At 45.4% G+C, this 21,441-nt stretch overlaps 1 protein-coding gene across 2 annotated transcripts in view; it reads right to left on the minus strand.

Moving 5' to 3' along the window:
* PODXL (podocalyxin like) overlaps positions 1–19,303 on the minus strand; it is a 78,751-nt gene extending 59,448 nt beyond the window's left edge. The window contains exon 1 of one of the 2 annotated variants that reach the window (XM_077935355.1): positions 18,745–19,303. In XM_077935355.1, the coding sequence (XP_077791481.1) occupies positions 18,745–18,832 (88 nt within the window). In that variant the 5' untranslated portion in view covers positions 18,833–19,303. The remainder of the gene's footprint in view (positions 1–18,744) is intronic. The other variant, XM_028745733.2, reaches the window with a different exon arrangement.
* Positions 19,304–21,441: the final 2,138 nt, after the last annotated feature.

Raw genomic sequence — 21,441 nt, forward strand, 5'->3', positions numbered from 1 at the left:
CACTCCATAAAACGCACACACATTTCCCCTTACTTTTTACGAGGGAAAAAGTGTGTCTTATAGAGTGAAAAATACAGTAAGCTAGGCGCCAAATGTCTCCTTAAACCAAGGTTCCAGTCGCCAAGATGGAATGGCTAGCTGCCATTTTGGGGCATGATGGTTCTAAAGTCTCATTTCTCAAATGACTGTGGCATCTGGCTAGTTCAGATGGCAGCTTTGAACTAGGTGATGAACTTTTGAGAACTTAAAAGGAGTAAAGTCACTTGATCCAGGGATTGTCCACACACCCACACCCCGTATTTTTCGCTTCATAAGACACACCTGACCATAAGACGCACCTAGTTTTTAGAGGAGGAAAACAAGAAAAAAATTCTGAATGAAACAGTGGGTGTATGATTTTTGGGGTTCATGCTGTTGCCACAGACATGATATGTGATCTGATGGTGAATGTGGGGTGACCCAGTGCAAAAATCCTGAGGATCCATGTGCTTTTACCTCCCCCCTCCCAGGCAGCCTCCTTTATCGCTAGAGTCCCTTATCTCCCTCCCGATCGCTTGCCGATCAGCTGCTCAGCGGCTTCATTTCAACACCCCCTTCCCTCTTTCTATTTTTTTAAATTGAGTTTTTATTGAGTTTCCTTTTGCATATATTTGTTACAACCATATTTACATATTTACAGTTTTTGGACCTCCACCAACACATCCCTCATTCATCCATTTAGTATATTTTCCCGCATTTTCTATATACTATTGCTGATTTACTCTTAACCTTCACCTCTCTAGTTCTGTCTTACAATATACCTTAAGATATTACAAAGTCTCTTTAAACCCCACTAGCGTTATTTGTTGATCACATATGGTTCCCAGATATTCCGCAAACTTTCCCCAGTCCTCAATGAATTTTTGATCTTTCTGGTATCTTATTCTTCCGGTCAACTTGTCCAGTTCCGCATAATCTGTAAGTTTCATCCTCCATTCATTTAGGGTTGGCAATTCCTCCTGTTTCCACCTTTGGGCCATTAGTGTTCTTGCCGCTGTGACAGCATACTGAAACAGTTTGTGGTCTTGTCTTTTTATCTCTCTTCCTGTTATTCCCAGCAAGAAGGATTCTGGTTTCTTAACAAACGAATATTTGAGCATCTTTTTCAGTTCACCATAAATCAGATCCCAGAATCCCCTTACTTTCCTACAGTCCCACCACATGTGAAAGAAAGATCCCTCTTTCTCTTTACATTTCCAGCACCTATTACACGTCTTGTACATTTTTGCTAGCTTTACCGGTGTGATATACCACCTGTATACCATCTTCATTACGTTCTCTTTTAGCGCTGTACATGCAGTGAATTTCATATTTACATTCCAGACCTTCTCCCAATCATCTAGTTGTATGTTGTAACCAAAGTCCTTGGCCCACTTAATCATGACAGACTTAACCTCCTCGTCTTTGGTTTGCCATTCCAGGAGTATTTTATACATTTTCGAGATTGTCTTAACATCATTGTCAATTATTTCCGATTGGAATTTAGACATTTTTTCAGTATATCCCTTTTCTTTAAGATCTTTATTGAACATTGCATTTGCCTGGAAGTAGTGCAACCAATCATAAACCTGGTCTTTAACTTGTTCATATGGCTTCAGTTTCCATTTCCCCCCCTCTTTCCTTACCAAACCTCCATAAGTTATCCAATTTGGTCTCATGTTAATCTTTTTTACCGCCATTGCCTCTAATGGTGAGAACCAGTGCGGAACTTTAAATTCCAGAATGTTTTTATACCTGTCCCATACCTCTATTAGGGAATTCTGATGACGTGATTTGTGAAACCTTTGTGTACTTTCTTCTTCTCCAACCATAAGTAGGCGTGCCACCCAAACCTATTATCGAAGCCCTCTAAATCTAATAGATTGTTGTTGTTTAGTTTTATCCACTCCTTTAACCAGCAAAGAGAGGACGCCTCGTAATATAGTTTAAGGTCCGGCATAGCAAAGCCACCTCTTTCCCTGGCGTCTGTTAGTAATTTAAATTGAATCCTTGGCTTGCTGCCCTGCCAGATATATCTCGAAAGCGTTCTTTGCCACTCTTTGAACACATTTGTTCCCCTAATTATCAGGATCATTTGAAACAAAAATATCATCTTTGGGAGCACGCACATTTTAATCGTCGATATTCTACCCCAAAAGGATAGTTTCATTCTGGCCCAGGTTTCTAAATCTTTCTTTATTTCGTTCCACATCTGGACATAGTTATTCTGGTATAGATCGATATTTTTAGGGGTCAGCCATATTCCCAAATATTTAACCTTTTTTGCCACCTCAATCCCTGATTCTCGTTGTAGTTCCTCTGTTGTTTTCTGGTCTATATTCTTAACCATTATTTTTGTTTTCTTCTTATTTAATTTAAGACCAGCCACTTTACCAAATTGATCAATTTCCTCCAAGACCTCAATTAAGCTGTTTTTAGGTTCTTCAATCGTTATTACAATATCATCGGCGAAGGCTTTAACCTTATATTCATTTTTGCCGACTGTCACTCCTTTAATTTTATCATTGTTTCTTATTGAACCTAGGAGGACTTCTAGAACCATTATAAATAACAACGGCGAAAGGGGACACCCCTGCCTAGTACCTTTCAATATCTTAAATTCCTCGGTATGTATGTTATTTACAATCAATTTGGCTCTTTGTTCAGAGTAGATTGCCCTTATTCCGTTGTAGAAATCATTCCCAACCTCCATCCTTTCTAAATTTTTTAACATAAATTCCCACGACACATTATCAAACGCCTTCTCTGCGTCCACAAACATTAGTAAGGCTTGCTTCTCATTCCTTGCAGACAGATATTCCAGAGTATTTACTATATTCCTGACATTGTCTTTCATCTGCCTGCCCGGGAGAAAGCGTGCCTGATCAGCATGTATTACTTCCTGCAGAACCTTCTTTAATCTTTTTGCTAGTATTCCAGCGTAGATCTTGTAATCTGTGTTCAACAGAGATATTGGCCTATAATTCTTTACTTGTGTTAGATCGGAATCTTGCTTAGGAATGAGTGTAATAAAGGCCTCTTTCCATGTTCCCGGAATGTCTTGATGTTTCAATATGTTGTTCATAACTTCCCTTATAGGTACTATTAAGGCGTGCCTCAGTTCTTTATAATAGCTGGGTGTTAAGCCATCTGGTCCTGGAGCCTTCCCTTTCTTCAGTTCTTTTATTATATCCATAATTTCCTCATTTACAATTGGGGCGTTCAGTCGGTCTTTCTTATCTGACGGGATCCTTTGCACACTTTTCCTTTCTAAAAATCTTTCTATCTTCTTCGTGTTATTCTTTTCTCTGTTGTTGTATAGATGTTTATAAAAATCCAGGAATCCTTTCCTAATAGCTTTGGGATTTTCTACTTCTCCATCTAAGATAATTTTGTTGATGGTACTTTGCTCCTTCCTCTTCCTAATTTGCCACGCAAGCCATCTACCCGATTTATTAGCAAATTCAAAATTTTTCTGTCGTAGCCTTTTAATATTTCCTTCAACCTCCCTGTCTATAATCATTGCAAACTGTGTCTGTAAGACTTTGATGTTCTCTTTTATTTTTAAGCTGTTTGGATTCTTAACTAATTTTGTTTCATTGTCCATTATTTGTTTTAGAATTTCTTTCCTCCCCCTTTCTCTGTTTTTATTCTTGATTGCATTTTGTTGGATAAAGAATCCTCTTATTACTGCCTTACTTGCGTCCCAGACTGTACTCATTTTCGTACCCTTGTCCATGTTGTCCAAGAAGTATTCTGTCAATTTTTTCTTTGCCTCTTGGATGAGTTTTTGGTCGTCCAGGAGATAGTCGTTCAATCGCCATCTAAATGATCTTTCTTCGTACCCTTTAATCTCCATTTTTATTGGATTGTGGTCTGATATTGTTTTTGGTTGAATCTCGATCTGTCGGATTCTTGGAGTTAGCTCATTAGAGACCCAGATTTGATCGATCCTTGATAGGGACTGATTTGGCTCCGAATAGAAGGTAAACTGCTTCTCAAGCGGGTGTCTAAGTCTCCATATATCAATTAAGTTGAGATTTTTTATCATAGTAAAGAAAGTCCTAGGCAGTTTTCCTTCTCTACTTACACCTTCTTCTCTTAGTCTATCAAATTTCAGTGAAACTACACCGTTCATGTCTCCCACGAGTATCATTTTTTGATCTACAAATTCCAACAGTTTATCTTCCAAATTTTTATAGAAATCAGACTTATTTCCATTGGGTGCGTAGATCCCGACAATTATTATTTTCTCGCCTTGCCATTTGATCTGTATTGCAATTATTCTTCCCTCTTCGTCTTTCTAAAAATAAAGCATGATCTGCTTTTTGCCCCTGGGCAATTTGACTACAGGGACCACGCATTCGCTCCGTAAGACGCACAGACATTTCCCTTTACTTTTTAGGAGGAAAAAAGTGCGCCTTATGGAGCAAAAAATACGGTATATATAAAAGTGGCCTATTCCAACCACCTTTTCTCAATGGCGACACAGACTACTCATAATGTAGGAATATTCTCCACAACTGTTAGCAGGACAGCGGGACGGGGTAAGTGAAGACAAACGACATAGCTATAGTTAGCTATAACGTTGTCCACCGCTCCTGCTCAGACCGTACAGGAAAAGCGTTTTGGTTCCTGAAATTCATTCTGATTGTGCAAATAAAATATAACGGATAGAATTCTCCAGGCTAGGTTAATAGTGTGTGAAAGCAGTCAAGATCTAAGGATCCCCAGAACATGGAGATGTCAGGTATATGTGCTATTTTGTATATGTGCTGTAAGCTGCCCAGAGTGGCTGGGGAAACCCAGCCAGATAGGCAAGGTATAAATATTATTATTATTACTTGGTCACTAGTGGCCGATAGTCAGGTGTAAAATGCGCCTGGCTAATTTCGAACACTGCTCCTATGGGAAGTGGTAGGACAGCTGATCTGCATGCAGAAGGTCTCATGTTCAGTCCCCAGCATCTGTAAGCAAGGCTGGGAGAGAATGCAGTCTGAAATCCTGATTGAGGGCAGCTGCTGCCAGTCAGTGTAGACAACAGTGAACTCGATGGACCAGTGGTCCGTGGCTCAAGCATCTTCCTACAGTCCTAACTGCAAAATTATCACTAAGGTTTTCGAGGTACCACATGATGCTTCTGCAGTAGAAGCGGCCATTAAGAACAGTTCTCGCATTTGTTTGACGTTGGAGCGAGACTGAATTGAGAAATAAGACTAAGAGCACAAACTGATATAGGAATGTATTAGATTGTACGTAAAGAAATACACAATAACAAGAGTACATTCATTTGTAAAAAAAGGAATATACAATGGGTAAGACAAGAAGTCTAGTGTGTTGGTATGTATATGATTGGGGGGGGGGAATCGTTTTTCTCTTTGTTCTTTTTTTTGTTTCATTTTCTTTCTAGGTATATAAAATTTGTAATATATATACATGTAATATATATACATGTAATATACATTTGTATATATATATAATTTTTGTATACATGTTGGAAATTATATTATACAGTGGTACCTCGCAAGACGAATGCCTCGCAAGACGGAAAACCCGCAAGACGAAAGGGTCGGCTGGATGGGGCAGAACGCCTCGTGGGAAGCCTAGGGGCAGGAAGAGCTGAACGCTACAGAAAGTTAAAGGGAGGATAAGAAATCACACATGGGCCTGGGGACAAGAAGGTCTAGGTCAGAGGAGGGAAGCTTTTCCAGGTCAGGGGCTGCATTACCTCGCGGTGGAAAAGGAGGCAGAGCCACCCACATCCTGGCTTTGGACCAAACATCATGCAATGTTAAATGCGCATTTAGCATGCGGGTTTTAAAAATTAGTCAGCTGTAGGGAGGCTGATAATTAACAGGGTCAGAGCAGGTGTGAAGGGAGAAATTTAGACATTCCTTCACGGCTGTCACCTTGAGGAAAACCCCTCCCTCCAGGTGCTATTTGAACTGAGAGGGAATTCCCACACTGGTGCCATTAGGAGATTTCTCCCCCAAACAAACACCTGCTTTAGAAAGCTGATGTCCAGAGCTGATGCAATTTGCATTTTACAAAAAACAAACAAATAAACAAAGGCCCTATGTTAAGTGCAATTTAGCCCTCATTGGCCAAACCGTGACCTGAAAATCAGCATCAAGCCTGGGTTGGTGGCCACTTGTAAACCATAGTTTATCTGATGCTGTCAGCTCAGTAAAGGTAAAGGGACCTCTGACCATTAGGTCTAGTCGTGGCCAACTCTGGGGTTGCAGCGCTCATCTCGCTTTATTGGCCAAGGGAGCCGGCGTACAGCTTCCGGGTCATGTGGCCAGCATGACTAAGCTGCTTCTGGCGAACCAGAGGAGCGCATGGAAATGCCGTTTGCCTTCCCGCCAGAGCGGTACCTATTTATCTACTTGCACTTTGATGTGCTTTCGAACTTCTAGGTTGGCAGGAGCAGGGACCGAGCAACGGGAGCTCACCCCGTCGCGCGGAATCGAACCGCCGACCTTCTGATCAGCAAGTCCTAGGCTCTGTGGTTTAACCCAGAGCGCCACCCACGTCCCGCTGTCATCTCAGATATCATGGCAAACCATGGTTTGGTGCTACATTTGAACCATGTTCATGCTTAATTCAGATACCATACCAAATACATCAGCTTGAGAAAGGCGTTTTTCTGCAGGAACGTTTTCTGCTCTGTGCCTGTTCTGATACGGTTAATCATCAGCCTCACCAGAGCTGATGTAATTTGTATTTTACAACGAAACACTTCTACGTTAAGTGCAAAGAGGCATTTAACTTCTCCTGTACTTTGGCCCTCTGTCACTCATTTCCCCAGCTGAAAAGGATCCCAGGCAGCAAAACTTAGAAAAGACTTCCTGCCAAACACAGATGCTATCAGTTCAGATATCTGGACAAACCATGGTTTGGCAAACCATCTGAACCATCCTCACGCTCAGTTCAGACACCATACCAAACCATGGAGGTGCAGCTTTGCAACGACCATACTTTAGAACCCAAATCACGGTATGAGTTTCCTAATGTACAACAGGAGCACTACGGCTGAGAACAGCTGACGTGGCTGCTTTCCTTTTAATTTATCTCAGCCCTCGTCTTTCTAAATACTCGTCACTCTGCTTCACTCTCATTCCACCAAGCAGTAGCCCTCTGACTTACGACTTCTCCATGACATCGCACAAAGAAGTGTCTGCAAACCCACTTCAAGCCATGGTTTCCAAGTTAACTGCAAACCACAGTTTGTCGATTCAGACATCCTTTCAAATTAAAAAAAGACTATTAATGCCTTTGAGTGAGCATCTGCGTGGCTTAAAATGATGGCTGGGGAAGACACACAGGCAAGCCAAGCCCCAGCATGCACCAGACTCGTCTTGGACTTTCTCGAATGGGAATGGACCTCCTGATTATCTAGAGTGGCATGGGCTGGTTTCTCATCATCACTGTCTCCACCATGGCCCAAGGACCCCCATTGAACACAGCACCTGGCTGAGCTGGCTTAACAATGTGCATTACAGTGGTACCTTGTTTCTCAAACGCCTTGGTACCCAAACAACTTGGAACCCAAACACTACAAACCCGGAAGGAAGTGTTTCAGTTTGCAAACTTTTTCTGGAAGCCGAAGATGCTCCGTTTTGAGTGTTACGCTTCCGTTTTGAGTGCCACACTTCCATTTTGAGTGTTACGCCGAGGTCTGTCTGTTTTTGCTGTTTTGCATTGTTGTGCCTCTTTTCTTGTGACTGTGTGGAACCCAGTTCAGCTACTGGTTGATTGATTGTGTGACTGCAGTACATTGTTTTCATTTTATGGATCAGTGGTCTCATTGGATGGTAAAATTCATGTTAAGTTGCTGTTTGAAGGCTTGTTTTAAAAAGTCTGGAATGATGAAGATGATGGACTATATGGAACTTGCCGAACTGACCGGGAGACTCCGAGACCAAAGAGAAGAGATGGTGGAAGAAGATTGGAAGAAGTTTAAGGAATATTTGAAAAAAATATGTTAATATTTAAATCTTAGAATAGCTTTGGAAGTGGATACAGGCTGTAGGGTTAGAAGTAGAAGATAGTGTATTTTAAAATAGTGTTACAGTGGTACCTCGCAAGACGAATGCCTCGCAAGACGGAAAACTCGCAAGACGCAAGGGTTTTTGGCTTTTTGAGTTGCTTCGCAAGACGATTTTCCCTATGGGCTTGCTTCGCAAGACGAAAACGTCTTGCAAGTTGGTTTCCTTTTTCTTAAAACTGTTAAAACAGTTGCGACATGACTTCGAGGAGCAACTCATAGCACGCGGTGTGGTAGCCTTTTTTGAGGTTTTTGAAGACTTTGGTGATTTTTGAAGCTTTTCCAAAACTTTTCCGAAATCGTGCTTCGCAAGACGAAAAAATCGCAAGGCGAAAAAACTCGCGGAACGAATTAATTTCGTCTTGCGAGGCACCACTGTATTTGAAAGTGATAAAATGTGAAGATTTTTATGGTTAAAGTAAGCGTGATAAAAAAATGGTTAGAAATTATGATATATGCAAACTGCTAAAGATGAGGTAAAATGAAAATCAGATAGGGGGGACTTGGGGAAGCCCACCTAGCAATATTTAGAAAAGATAAGGATAAGACAAGAATTTGTTTGTATTGTTTGTTTTTCTGTATGTGTTGTTTATTTGTGTTATAAAATCAATAATTTTTTGAAAAATAAAATAAAAATAAAAGTCTGGAACGGATTAAGTTTGAGAGTCAAGGTACCTCGGGTTACAGACGCTTCAGGTTACAGACTCCGCTAACCCAGAAATAGTGCTTCAGGTTAAGAACTTTGCTTCAGGATGAGAACAGAAATTGTGCTCCGGCAGCACGGCAGCAGCGGGAGGCCCCCATTAGCTAAAGTGGTGCTTCAGGTTAAGAACAGTTTCAGGTTAAGAACGGACCTCCGGAACGAATTAAGTACTCCCTGAGGTACCACTCTATGTGTATTTTAATGAAGTGAATAGAGCAAAAGATTATGAGTCGTGGGGGCATGAGGAGTGTGTGTAAGAACTTAAACTTGTTGGCATCCATCTCTCTCTCTCTCTCTCTCTTTTTAAAAGATATTTATTAAGATTTTCAAAGTATTACAAAATGAAAAAATAAAAATACAAAATAAAAATAGTTAAAAACAATTCCATCTTTCCATTACTTATCTTTCATTTGCTTGTTTCCCGGACCTCCTCACACCTCCCTTTTTTGTATTCCAATTCAATTTGTTAATTCAGCAAATCCTTTCCCTCTTTGTTTCTCCTAATCTTTAATCTTAAAATATTTTAACCTTAAATTTTTACCTATTAATAATCCATTTTTTCATATTCCTTATAGCATTATAGCTAAAAACCACTTAACTTCTTATCCAACATCATTCTAACATTCATTAATTTTACAGTATTTCTGTAAGTAGACTTTAAACTTTTTCCAATCTTCTTCCACCGACTCTTCTCCCTGGTCTCGGATTCTGCCAGTCATTTCCGCCAGTTCCATATAGTCCATCACCTTCATCTGCCAGGCATCCGTCTGTCCCAAGAGACCGTGGAGTGAGCCTCTGGGGGTGAAGTTAGCTGTGTTAGCAGCACGCAAGTGACCTCCCTGGGGCACAAGCCTGGGCAGTGTGTCTGGAAGTCCTGGGCTGCCCAGACGACAAGATCCTCATCTCCTGATGGACTTTTCGGAGCTAGCCGACTTGACTGGAAGAGTCCGCGACCAGGAGGAGGAGGAGGAGTACCAGGAGGAATGGATAAAATTTAAAGACTATTTAGTTAAATATGCTAAGATAAGTTAATTGGAAAAAACTTGCAAATACCAGATAGGCCTAGGATTTAAATATGCGATGTTAGAGAATAATATGTTTAAAGTTAAAATGAAAAGGAAGAAAGGTGTTAAGTGATTAAGTTAATTTTATGAGAAAATTGGTTTTGGAAAACTGTTACAATGATATACACTGAAAGTCAGCCAGGGGGATTTGAGGAAGTCACTTAACAATGTTAATAAGATTAGATTAAGTACAGTTAAGATGTATGTATGTATGTTTGTTTGTTTAAAAATTATGGAAAATTAAAAAAAAGAAAAGATCCTCATCTCTGCCTCTGGAACGCAGAACAATATGGTTGGCAGCGGCTTGGCCGCAAGACTTGCTGGAAGGAGGAGCCATTCAAACATCTTAGGACCTCCTCTGCGGATTTTTGTAGGGTTTGCTCCTGAGCTTTTTCTTCTCCAGAAGATATCCCACAAGGCAGCGGTGGTTTAGGACCAGAGTTTTCCTTTTCCTAGATGGGCTACCTTCCCAGGTTGACAAGCCCCATCTGCCCCCATAAACTTAATGCTTAGCTTATTCCCCGCCCCCCGTTGCTATTCTGTTAATGTTGTTTTATAGATTATCAATGTAGTATTGATTTGTTAATGATACAATATGACTTGGGCTGGAGATTTAGCTCATTATTTATTTCCTGCTTTGTTAATACTGTTTTATAGATCGCAATTTTTTTATTGATGATTTGTAACTGCTTTATTGATAATTTGCTAATCATTTTATATGATTTGTGCTGTATCTATGTGATGTTCTATTATGTCCTATTGTTCTGTATTGTTTGCAAGCCGCTTTGGGATTCATTTGAATGAAAGAGGCACAGAAATACAATTACTCACCACTTTTAATCTTTGCATGTAGAATCTGGGGGGGCTGAAGGGAGATTTGCCCGTTACCAGGGGCAGAAGAAAGGAAAGCCACCGGTGATTTGGAGGCGAGCGAAAGATGCTGAGAGGTGCAAGTCTCACTTTCTCTAGGGCAAAAGGGCTGTGGGCTCCTTTGAGGCTGAAGACAGCTCTAGTAGTTACTACGCACACAAAGCAATCTGGATTAATCTTTCTGTCTGGCGGGATCACTTCCACTTACAGCTTCTCGACAGCGCATTCAGCATGCGTCAACAGATGGCCCAAGCTTTGTGAAAACAAGCAAGCACAGAGGAGGAGAAAGGGTGGAGATTTCCTTTTGCGCTGCCCCTCCAGGGGGAAAAATGAAGTCGCTTCCCTCAGTCTGCATGACTTCCCTGCTACGGTTTCTTCTGCCTTTAAGAACGGTAAGGTACGGTAAGCGAGATGAGCGCCGCAACCCCAGAGTTGGCCACGACTGGACCTAAAGGTCAGGGGTCCCTTTACCTTTACCTTTCAACTTCTGCCTTCTGGAAGAAGGTACAGGGTTATAAAGAGTAGGACTAGCCGCCTGAGAAACAGGTTTTTATCCAAATGCGATTTTGGTTTTGAACGCAGTGTAAGGTAGTCTCTGTTGGAGAATATTGTATTTAATTATGGGGTACCAGAGTTTTTAGGGGGTTAACCAGGCTGGGATAGCAGGCTTGTTGGTTTTTGAATGTCTGATGTAGATTTTTTCCAATTTCGTTGTTCTGTATGGGACAATGACAATAAGGATTATCGTATTTCGTAAAATTAAGAGTCTGCAGGACAGGTTCCGGGCAAAGGCTGGGGAAAACGAGAAATTGTAGCCGAATCAAAAGGACTCCTCCAAGGTCACGCAGGCTCAAGGAGGAAAAACAACCGAAAACTCCTGCCGCAAGCCACTAGGCGATCCTTCCTCACATTTTCATAGGGGGCGGGAGCCAAGCTTGTTAAAAAGGGATGAAAAGGCCCTTTGTTGTGGTTCAGTTCCCAGGCATCGCCTTCAGGTATTCAGGAGTGACTGTACAATATTGTACATTCATGATGTACAATAAGAGCCGTAGCTCAGCGGTGGAGCATCTGCTTGGCATGCACAAACTCCCAGGTTCACTTCCCGTCCTCTCCAGGTAGGCTGGGAAAGATGCCCCACGTGAAATCCCAGGCAGCAATAATAATACAGAGCCAGATGGACCATTTGCCTGGCTTGGTATAAGGCAGCTGAGGTCCCTATCTTCCTATATACATAAAAACGTAAGGCTGTCGTCACGCTGTAGTTCACTGGCTGCACAAACTCCAGTGTGATAACAAAATGGTAGGCAGACGAGCAAGCAAGTAGTGTGAGGGGCAGATGGCCCAGGAGAGCTATTTAACGGGGGGGGGGGGAGATGCTCCTTTAAAGGGGGCAAGCTGGGAGGAAGGGGTGGGTGAAATGCAAAGGGAGGAGGGGTTGGCCAGGTGTGGGGGAACGGGGGTAGGAGAGTGGAGCAACGAATGGCGGCAGACCCTAATATTCCTATGAGATGTTTTTTAAACATGTCTGCAGGTAGATTTTTTTTAAAAAAACAGTGAGCCAGATTCAAAATGGGCAGTTCAATAGCATTTGGGCAGTGCAAAGAATTCAAATCGTGGAAAAGTTGTACAGTGGTACCTCAGGTTAAGTACTTAATTCGTTCCGGAGGTCCGTTCTTAACCTGAAACTGTTCTTAACCTGAAGCACCACTTTAGCTAATGGGGCCTCCTGCTGCTGCTGCGCCGCCAGAGCCCGATTTCTGTTCTTACCCTGAAGCAAAGTTCTTAACCTGAAGCACTATTTCTGGGTTAGCGGAGTCTGTAACCTGAAGCGTACGTAACTCGAGGTACCACTGCATTATGTTTGGTTATGCACATATTAGAAATTATGTTTCTAATATGAAGGAAATAATTCTAGAACAATGGAGTCTCCTTTCCAGTGTTCTGATAGAGGTAGCGATTTCAAAAGTTTCCAGTTTGACATGCTAACATGAATACTGTTGTAGTAAAAGTATATGGGACAGTTGTGCCTGAAAAATATTGTTGTGCCTGTTTTGACAGATTGTTAGGAAGACCCGGAACATGGAACAAGGATTGTACTCATTGGAAACAGCAAATGCCCGGCAGGCAAATGATCCAGGGTCAAACCCTGGCATCTCCAGGTTGAGGAAACTCAGATGGAAGGGCTGAGGAAGACTTCTCTGCCAGAGACGGTGAAGAACTGGCGCCATGTTACAGACAATGTGGGGGAAAGCAGAGTTGTTAAAGTGGGCAGGAGAGCTTTGGACACCAGAAAGTAGGGAATTGAGAGACACAAGCAAAAATATAATCAAGATGCTAATGTGAGGCCTTGCAAATGTTCGTCTCAAAACTCCTCTCAGCATCAGCCAGTACTACAACTAATTCAGAATGCGGCAGCCAGACTGGTGACTGGGAGCGGCCGCCAAGACCATATAACATCTGTCTTGAAAGACCTACATTGGCTCCCAGTACGTTTCTGAGCACAATTCAAAGTGTTGGTGCTGACATTTAAAGCCCTAAACGGCCTCGGTCTGAAGGAGCATCTGAAGGAGCATCTCCACCCTCATTGTTCAGCCCGGACACTGAGGTCCAGCTCCGAGGGCCTTCTGGTGGTTCCCTCCCTGCGAGAAGCCAAGTTACAGGGAACCAGGCAGAGGGCCTTCTCAGTAGTGGCGCCCTCCCTGTGGAACACCCTCCCACCAGATGTCAAAGAGAACAACAACTACCAGACTTTTAGAAGACATCTGAAGGCAGCCCTGTTTAGGGAAGCTTTTAATATTTGATGTATTACAGTATTTTAATATTTTTTGGAAGCCGGGCAGAGTGACCAAACTGTGGGAGGCAGTGGAAGACAGGAGTGCCTGGCGTGCTCTGGTCCATGGAGTCACGAAGAGTCGGACACGACTAAATGACTAAACAACAAAAATGATAGAAGTTCCTCTGGGCGGGGCAGGGGGGGATGGGAGTCTAGCTTGCTGTCCTGGGCAAAGAATTTCCAACCAAAAGCACCACCTCATCACCCTCCAACCAATAACAATGGAACTAGCAATTAGGCAGCCTCTCTTTCACACTGTGCTCAGCAACAGGATTTCCTCCAAAACCAACAAGGGCTCAAGTCGGCTCCTAATTCAGGGGGATGTACGGAGAGCAGGTGCAAAAGGGGAATCAGTCACCTGCGCCACCAACAGCTCTGCAGAAGGGGTGGGTTTCAGCAGGAACAGATGACCACGTTTGCCCTGGGCTCCTTCGGCAAGACGACGGGATATCCATTTAACAAACAAGCGAAGTCTCAACGCTGCAGAGCTGAGAACAGCTGCATCAGCCAAAATTTCCTCTATGCAACATTTGCATCCTGCCATCTATTGCATCTGTTCATCTTATTATTATTTTTGTAGATGGTGGGGGGAGGGGAGAAAGGGCCACTCTGCACATCCTCCACCCCCACCCTATTATTCGTAATCAGCAAAATGTCCTGTTATATTGGGTGCTGTGCTAGTGCATGCAAATGAACTGTAGTTTGTGTATTCAACAGATCTGGGGTGGATGGGGTGGTGGGAGAGTGAACCATATTTCTGTGGGGTTTTGGTGCAAAGAAGAAGAGTTTGGATTTGATATCCCACTTTATCACTGCTGTCAGATGGCCAGGGTGGTTGCTCGCGAGTAACCAGGCAGGACTCCGACCTGACTTTTACAGGTTTTATTTGGTGCAAAACTATTTACAGTGCAGAACCCCAAAGTTCATGTCTGCCTCAATCGCTAGCAGAATCCGGGAGTGGCTTTTTCCAGTTTTGCACCAACATAAGAACATCGTCACCCCCAGCCTTTTTCTTCCTTCTTTGCGCTTTACCCCTCTGCGCAAGGTGGGCAATGGAGGAGGCGTGCTTCCCTCCTGGCTGGCTTGGCCAGGAGTGGTGCTGGGGCTCACAGCAGTATCCCCTTACCCCTTTCCCTCTTCCCCACTGGAGGCGTGGCTTTCCCCACCGCAGGAAGAGGAACTGCTTCGCAAGACTTTCGGAGGATCCCTGTATCCCAACGGCCCCTCTACCTTCCTTCCCTGTTCTGATGGCAGTTCCCTGACAACAACCCTAAAGAGTCTCAAAGCGGCTCACAATCTCCTTTCCCTTCCTCCCCCACAACAAACACTCTGTGAGGTGAGTGGGGCTGAGAGACTTCAGAGAAGTGTGACTGGCCCAAGGTCACCCAGCAGCTGCATGTGGAGGCAGTGGCGTAGCGTGGGTTGTCAGCACCCAGGGCAAGGCAAGTAATTTGTGCCCCCTAACCCGTGGATTTGCGCCCCTAACCTGTGGATTTGCGCCCCCTAACCCTAACCCCCAGATGTTGCGCCCGGTGCAGCTGGCCCCCCCCTGCACCCCCACGCTACGCCACTGTGTGGAGGAGAGGGGAAGCGAACCCGGTTCACCAGATTACGAGTCCACCGCTCTTAACCACTACACCACACTGGCTCTCCCTACAGAATCCCGAGCAAGAATGAGGGCTGCTGGTGGGTAAACTTTGACCCCCTGTGCTGCCTTCAATACAGTGCTTCTACGTTCTCCTCCACAGGAGTGAACAGCAATTTCCTCCTTATTTGGGATGTAACTTAGGGTCACACACTTCAGGGAGGGACCCTGGGGATGCAATGTGCTCTTTGTGGACAAAGATCCACTGCTTTCCTTATCCTACGGTATTTCTGTTTGTGGAAGGCAGGGTAAGGGTAGCTCTGGGGCAACCCCATATGAATTTGAAGCAGGTGACCCAACTACTCAACTTGCAACCCAACCCAAGAGCTGAAATCAACAGTGCATAGAAAGTTGCCAAATCAGACCACTGGGTCCACCTACTGTTGTCTACACCAGGCTTCCTGAAACGTGGCCCTCCAGATGTTTTCGGCCTACAACTCCCATGATCCCTAGTTAGCAGGACCAGTGGTCAGGGATGATGGGAATTGTAGTCTCAAAATATCTGGAGGGCCGAGTTTGAGGAAGCCTGGTCTACACCGACCGGAAAGGGCTCTCCAGGGTTTCAGGCACCGGGCATTCTGAGCTCCACCAGGAGATGCCAGGATTTGACCCAGGGACCTTTGGAATGCAAAATAGATGCTCTCTCACTGAGCTATGGCCCTTCTTCCCCAGCATAAATAATTTGTTTTGGGTTGAGAAACTGTTGACATGCTCCTGCATAGCATTAACTTCTTACAAAAAGGGGGGGAAATTAAAAATTACCAGGAGATTTACAATAGCAATGGGCATTCCGGTCAGCAAATTGTGAGCAACGCTGACCAGAACCACCCACGCAAACGCTTCGTCTTATACGACATGGATAAATCACGCATGCAAAACGGTGCGTCAAGAGTCGTGGAAATGGGCTACGGGTGGAAGCAAAAGAAAACAAGGTTTTCAAAAGCTGAACAAACATAGCCGGGAGTGTGATTCGGTGTGAGTGGAGAGGCTGCTTTGGCCACTAATGAAGCGAGAGTGTAGCTGGTGACCACAATGTCTGGGGTTGGACCCTGCACCAGGCCTGGAGAACCTGTGGCACTAAAGATTGCCGTTTGTCTCCAATGTCCCTCAACCCTAGTCAACATGGCCAACGGTCAGGGATGGTGGGGGAAACAGATGTCCCTGATTCCTGCTCTGCGCTTGCAGACTGTCCCAAATCAAAGCACGCTTTGCAGTCTAGCAAGCCCCAGGCTGAGCATGCTAGCCTCTGCATGTTGGAAAGCGGCTTTTAAAACTAGAGATCGATGAAGAGTGGTGTGTAGCAGCAAGGTGGTCAAGCTTCATCACAAAAGACAGGTTCTAGAGAGAGCAACAGAGCTCTGTAACCCACAAATCCTCTGCAGACAAACTGACATCAATAAATCCAAGCAGATAAAATTTTGTCCAACGTAACTAGCAGGTGTTTTGCCCAGCAACACCGGGACCCTCTTTATCCCAAATACCCATTATTATTTACTGATTTCTACCACGCGGGTGGTGCTGTGGGTTAAACCACAGAGCCTAGGACTTGCCAGTCAGAAGGTCGGCGGTTTGAATCCCCACGACGGGATGAGCTCCCTTTGCTCGGTCCCTGCTCCTGCCAACCTAGCAGTTCGAAAGCACGTCAAAGTGCAAGTAGATAAATAGGTATCGCTCCGGCGGGAAGGTAAACGGCGTTTCCGTGCGCTGCTCTGGTTCGCCCTCGGCCAATAAAGCGAGATGAGCGCCGCAACCCCAGAGTCAGTCAAGACTGGACCTAATGGTCAGGGGTCCCTTTACCTTTACCACGCTTCTAATGCACAAAGCCTGAAGACTTTAGGGCAGGGCTAGGGATTTTTTGGACTTCGGATGTTGGTGACTACAACTCTCCCAGCATCCCTGACCATTGGGCTTGCTGGCTGGGGCTGATGGGAGCTGCAGCAACACCTGCCACAGCTGCTTTGGGGTCCAGGTGAACACAATCACATCCCTATTGGAAAGATGCAGTTAACCAAGTTATATGCACATTGTGAGAAAGGAGGGGGTGAAAGAATCTGGAGGGATCTACCAGCCAAAGCGGTATCGCTGCTGCAGAGGGCCAAATGCAAGACAACAGCAGCAGCAGCACCATGTGTTTGCAGAGCAATAACAACAGACTGCAAGAGGATATCGCCGTGGTACCCATATCCATGCAGCTCAGACCAGTTCCTTAGCCAGAGGATGCTGTGCTGTAACGCCAAAGGAGGCTGCTGCAGAGCAACAGGCCAGCCAGAGGCAGGATGCAATCTTGCACATGGATTTGGCAAAATATATCTCTACAAAATTAATTCTCCAAGACATGATTGTCTAAAACCCAGCTGCTGCTATTATTATTATTCAGTACACTTATATACCACCCTTCATCCAAAGATCTCAGGGCGGTTCACAAGATAAAAATACAAGATAAAATACAGGATAAAAGAGACTTATACTGTCCCTCTATGTTTCACCTGGGGATGGTGAGCTCTGCTCTAAAGTATCAGCATATTTAAGTGAACCAATACCCCCTATTGCCCACGTTGGTTTCAAAAACGTCCCACTGGCACATGCAAAAGGAATTAAGCTGAAGAATTGTAAAACGAATATTACTGATATGCCTTTAAAGCAAAACAAACATACCCTTTCCTCCTACTCGGAATCCCGGTCTCTAACCTTGGTGTCAGCTGTGGTTACTTAAGAAGGAAGCTCACTGCACATGCTCAGAAACACCCTTCTCAAGAAACACTTTTGATATTCTAAAGCGGAACAGCGGCAGCAGCTAGCTCCTACGAGGCCCATTGACTTCAACCACCAGAATTGCGCTGGGTAAGAGTGTTGCTGTGGGTACCAGAACTGAATCGAATGCATAGAGTACACCCAGGTCCAGAAGTGTTTGCAGATTTATCCACCTCTGTGTATCGGGGGGGGGGGGGGGAGAGTTCCTCACAAATACAGCTCTAAGGACAGATGAGCCCATCCTTGCCTTCCCAGCCCTTTGACACCTGCGAGTCAAGTCTCTGGGGAAAAGGCTGCGAGTCAGCGGTGGAGCTCGCACTCGGTGTGCAAAAGGTCCCAAGTTCGAATCCTAGCGTCTCCAAGCTGGGGTGGGCAAAATCATGGAGAGCAGCTGCCAGTCAGTGTAGGCATTACTAAGCTAAAGAGACCAACTCTTTGACTGATGAGAAAAGAGCTTCCTATGTGACTATCACAGCCTGGGTGGGAAGATAGATGCCTTATACAGAGTCAGACCATCTACCTCTGTGCTGCCTTCACTGGCTGGCAGCATCTCTCCAGGGTTTCAGGCAGAAATCTATCCCAGCCTTACTGGGGGACGCCGGGAACTGTACCTGGGACCTTCTGCACGCCAAGCAAGTGTTCCAGCTCCTTCCTCTCCAAGAACTGCACCCGTTTGGAGGCGATGCCAACGTGCTCCCCCCTCCCTGGAAACCAACAACCCCGCACGCTCGCGGGCCAGGAGCCTCGCGATCCCCTGCCCCGCCGCCCCGCTTCCCCTTGGATCCCAGCTGGCAAAGTGCCCTTACTCACCCCTGCAGGAGGAGATTACGCCGAGCAACAGCAGCGGCAGCAGAGCCGAGCGCATGGCGAGCGCTGCTCCGGGTTCCCCTCTGCGCATGGGAAGAGCGCCGATCCGCCGGCCGGGATGCCTCGTCGGGCGAACTTTGCCGGAGATCCGAGCCCCGGCAGGATCAGTCCTTTCCTGGGGGCGGAGGAGGAGGGATGCAGAGAGCGGCGATCTGGTGGGGCGAAGCCAAGCGCACGTTGCCTTCTCCTTTCCCCTCCTTTGTTGTCCCCGTTTGCTCGGGATCCCCCTCGCCTCCTTTCCCGGAGATCTGCTTGGCAATGGGGGGACCAAGATCCGGGACCCGCAAACCAGCCGATCCTGCGCTTCCAGCTGCGGAGCGAGCCCGGCGTTGCACCATCAATTACCGCAGAGCGCTCGGCTTCCTTTCCTCGCGTCCGCCTTTGGCTGACTGCGCACGCTGCTAGTCCCGATTGCGCACAGCTGCCTTTGTTCGCGGACGCATCAGACGCCTTGCCTGCTGCTGTTGCTGCCGCCCGGACTGCGATCCCGCAAGCTGGGACCCGGCTACTACGATCGAACGGTGAGGAAGGAGACGGCGCCCTGATTGGTCCGTAGCTCTCCAAGCCGGCTCCCTGAATGGCTGGAGGTTTTCCCGAGCGGCGATTGGCCAGAGCGCCTGCCTGTCCGTTGGATCCCGCCCACTCTCTTTTTTTCTCTGCAAGGGAGTGGGTTTCTCTTGGTCAGGCTTGAGGGTCAAACTGCAGATTCCCCACCCCTTTCCAATTATTATGTCGGTGAGCTGAATCATAGAATCGCATGCTCTCCAACATTTGTCCAATTAAAATAGAAACGTCCTATTCTTCTTCTATTATTATTATTATTATTATTATTATTATTATTATTATTATTATTATTATTCTATCCTGCCACTCTGTTTGGGTTGCCCCAGCCACTCTGGGCAGCTGCCAACATATATATAAAATATAATCAGACATTAGACATTAAAAAAATTCCCTATTCATGGCTGCCTTCAGATGTCTTCTGAAGGCTGTATAGTTACTTAATCTCCTTAGTTCAGGGCTTGCATAACTCCATACCCTCCAACATTTCTCTGATGAGAATAGGGACATCCTAAGGGACGCGGGTAGCGCTGTGGGTTAAACCACAGAGCCTAGGACTTGCCGATCAGAAGGTCGGCGGTTTGAATCCCCGCCATGGGGTGAGCTCCTGTTGCTCGGTCCCTGCTCCTGCCAACCTAGCAGTTCGAAAGCACATCAAAGTGCAACTAGATAAATAGGTACCGCTTTGGTGGGAAGGTAAACTTTCCATGCGCTGCTCTGGTTTCGCCAGAAGCGGCTTAGTCATGCTGGCCACATGACCTGGAAGCTGTACGCCAGCTCCCTCGGCCAATAAAGCAAGATGAGCGCCGCAACCCCAAAGTCGGCCACGTCTGGACCTAATGGTCAGAGGTCCCTTTACCTTTACCTTATGGAAAAGCAGGACATTCTGGGAACCAGGATGGCTTCTGTAAATCTGGGACTGTCCCTGGAAAATAGGGACATTTGTAGGGTCTGTCTCACCCCAAGAGACTGGGTTAAGCACTTAGCACCCTCCCCAATCTCCTGGTTCTCAACGCAGGAACATAACAATCAAATACTACCCTAGACTAATCTTTGAAGTGTTAAGCTTAAAGATCACCATTGCTGGGGAAAACACATCAAACAATTCCAATGCATGTGCATTTTGACATTTCCTTATTCTTCTTACGCTTGCAACATCCTGAATGCTGGGAAGAAATTGCCACCGGAGATCATTTGGATGGAGGTGGATTGCGCTGTCGGTTGAATGGAAACAAACCAGTTTGTCTTGTAAAGCGATGGACATGAACTGGAATCAGTTCCCTTTTGGACATGCTGAACTTGAACTCGACCCTTTCCGGGCTCTGTTGCCGCTAGAACTCCTAGGAAGGCGATATAGTTTTAGCTTTATGGCACAATCAAAACATGTTTCTCAGATGCAGCCGAGTCAAGCCGTACAGCAGGCACAGGCAACCTTGGCCCTCCAGATGTTTTGGGACTACAGTTCCCATCATCCCTGACCACTGGTCCTGTTAGCTAGGGATCACGGGAGTTGTAGTCTCAAAACATCTGGAGGGCTGAGGTCTCCTATGCCTGCCTTACAGTTTAATTACACAGTCTAATATCACATGCGCAACCACCGGCTGCTAGCAATGTCCTTGAGCTGTGCGTGTCCTGGCCGAAGAGGACAGTCATTTTCCGTGAGAACAAGCGGGCATGAATAACTGAAATTGTGGGCAATGCAGAGATCAGCCTGAGAGATCTCCAAGGTAACTGGATACTTTTCAGGAGCCCCGAGGAAAGGATTTCTTCACACTGTGCCTAATTGATTTGTGGCATTTGCTGCCACAAGATGTGTTGATTAATGGCCATTTGCTTAGCTAGGTTTAAAGGGGGGGGGGGTAGAAACATTAATGGTTTGCTAATGGTTGCTGGTCCTCATGAGGAAGGCTAGAAGTGATTGCAGCAACTGGAAATGCTGGAGCAAAAGGTTGCTGAGTGAAGCACTTCCATTTAGGATGCCATCCATTCATCTCTAAGCCCTTTCCCAGGATATTGCATTCCGTCATACTGTATTATCCCCCCTTTTTTCATTCCATCTCCCAGCAGGATACAAGTCAT

This window comes from Podarcis muralis, chromosome 10 (assembly GCF_964188315.1).
Source record: "Podarcis muralis chromosome 10, rPodMur119.hap1.1, whole genome shotgun sequence".
NCBI lineage: Eukaryota > Metazoa > Chordata > Lepidosauria > Squamata > Lacertidae > Podarcis > Podarcis muralis.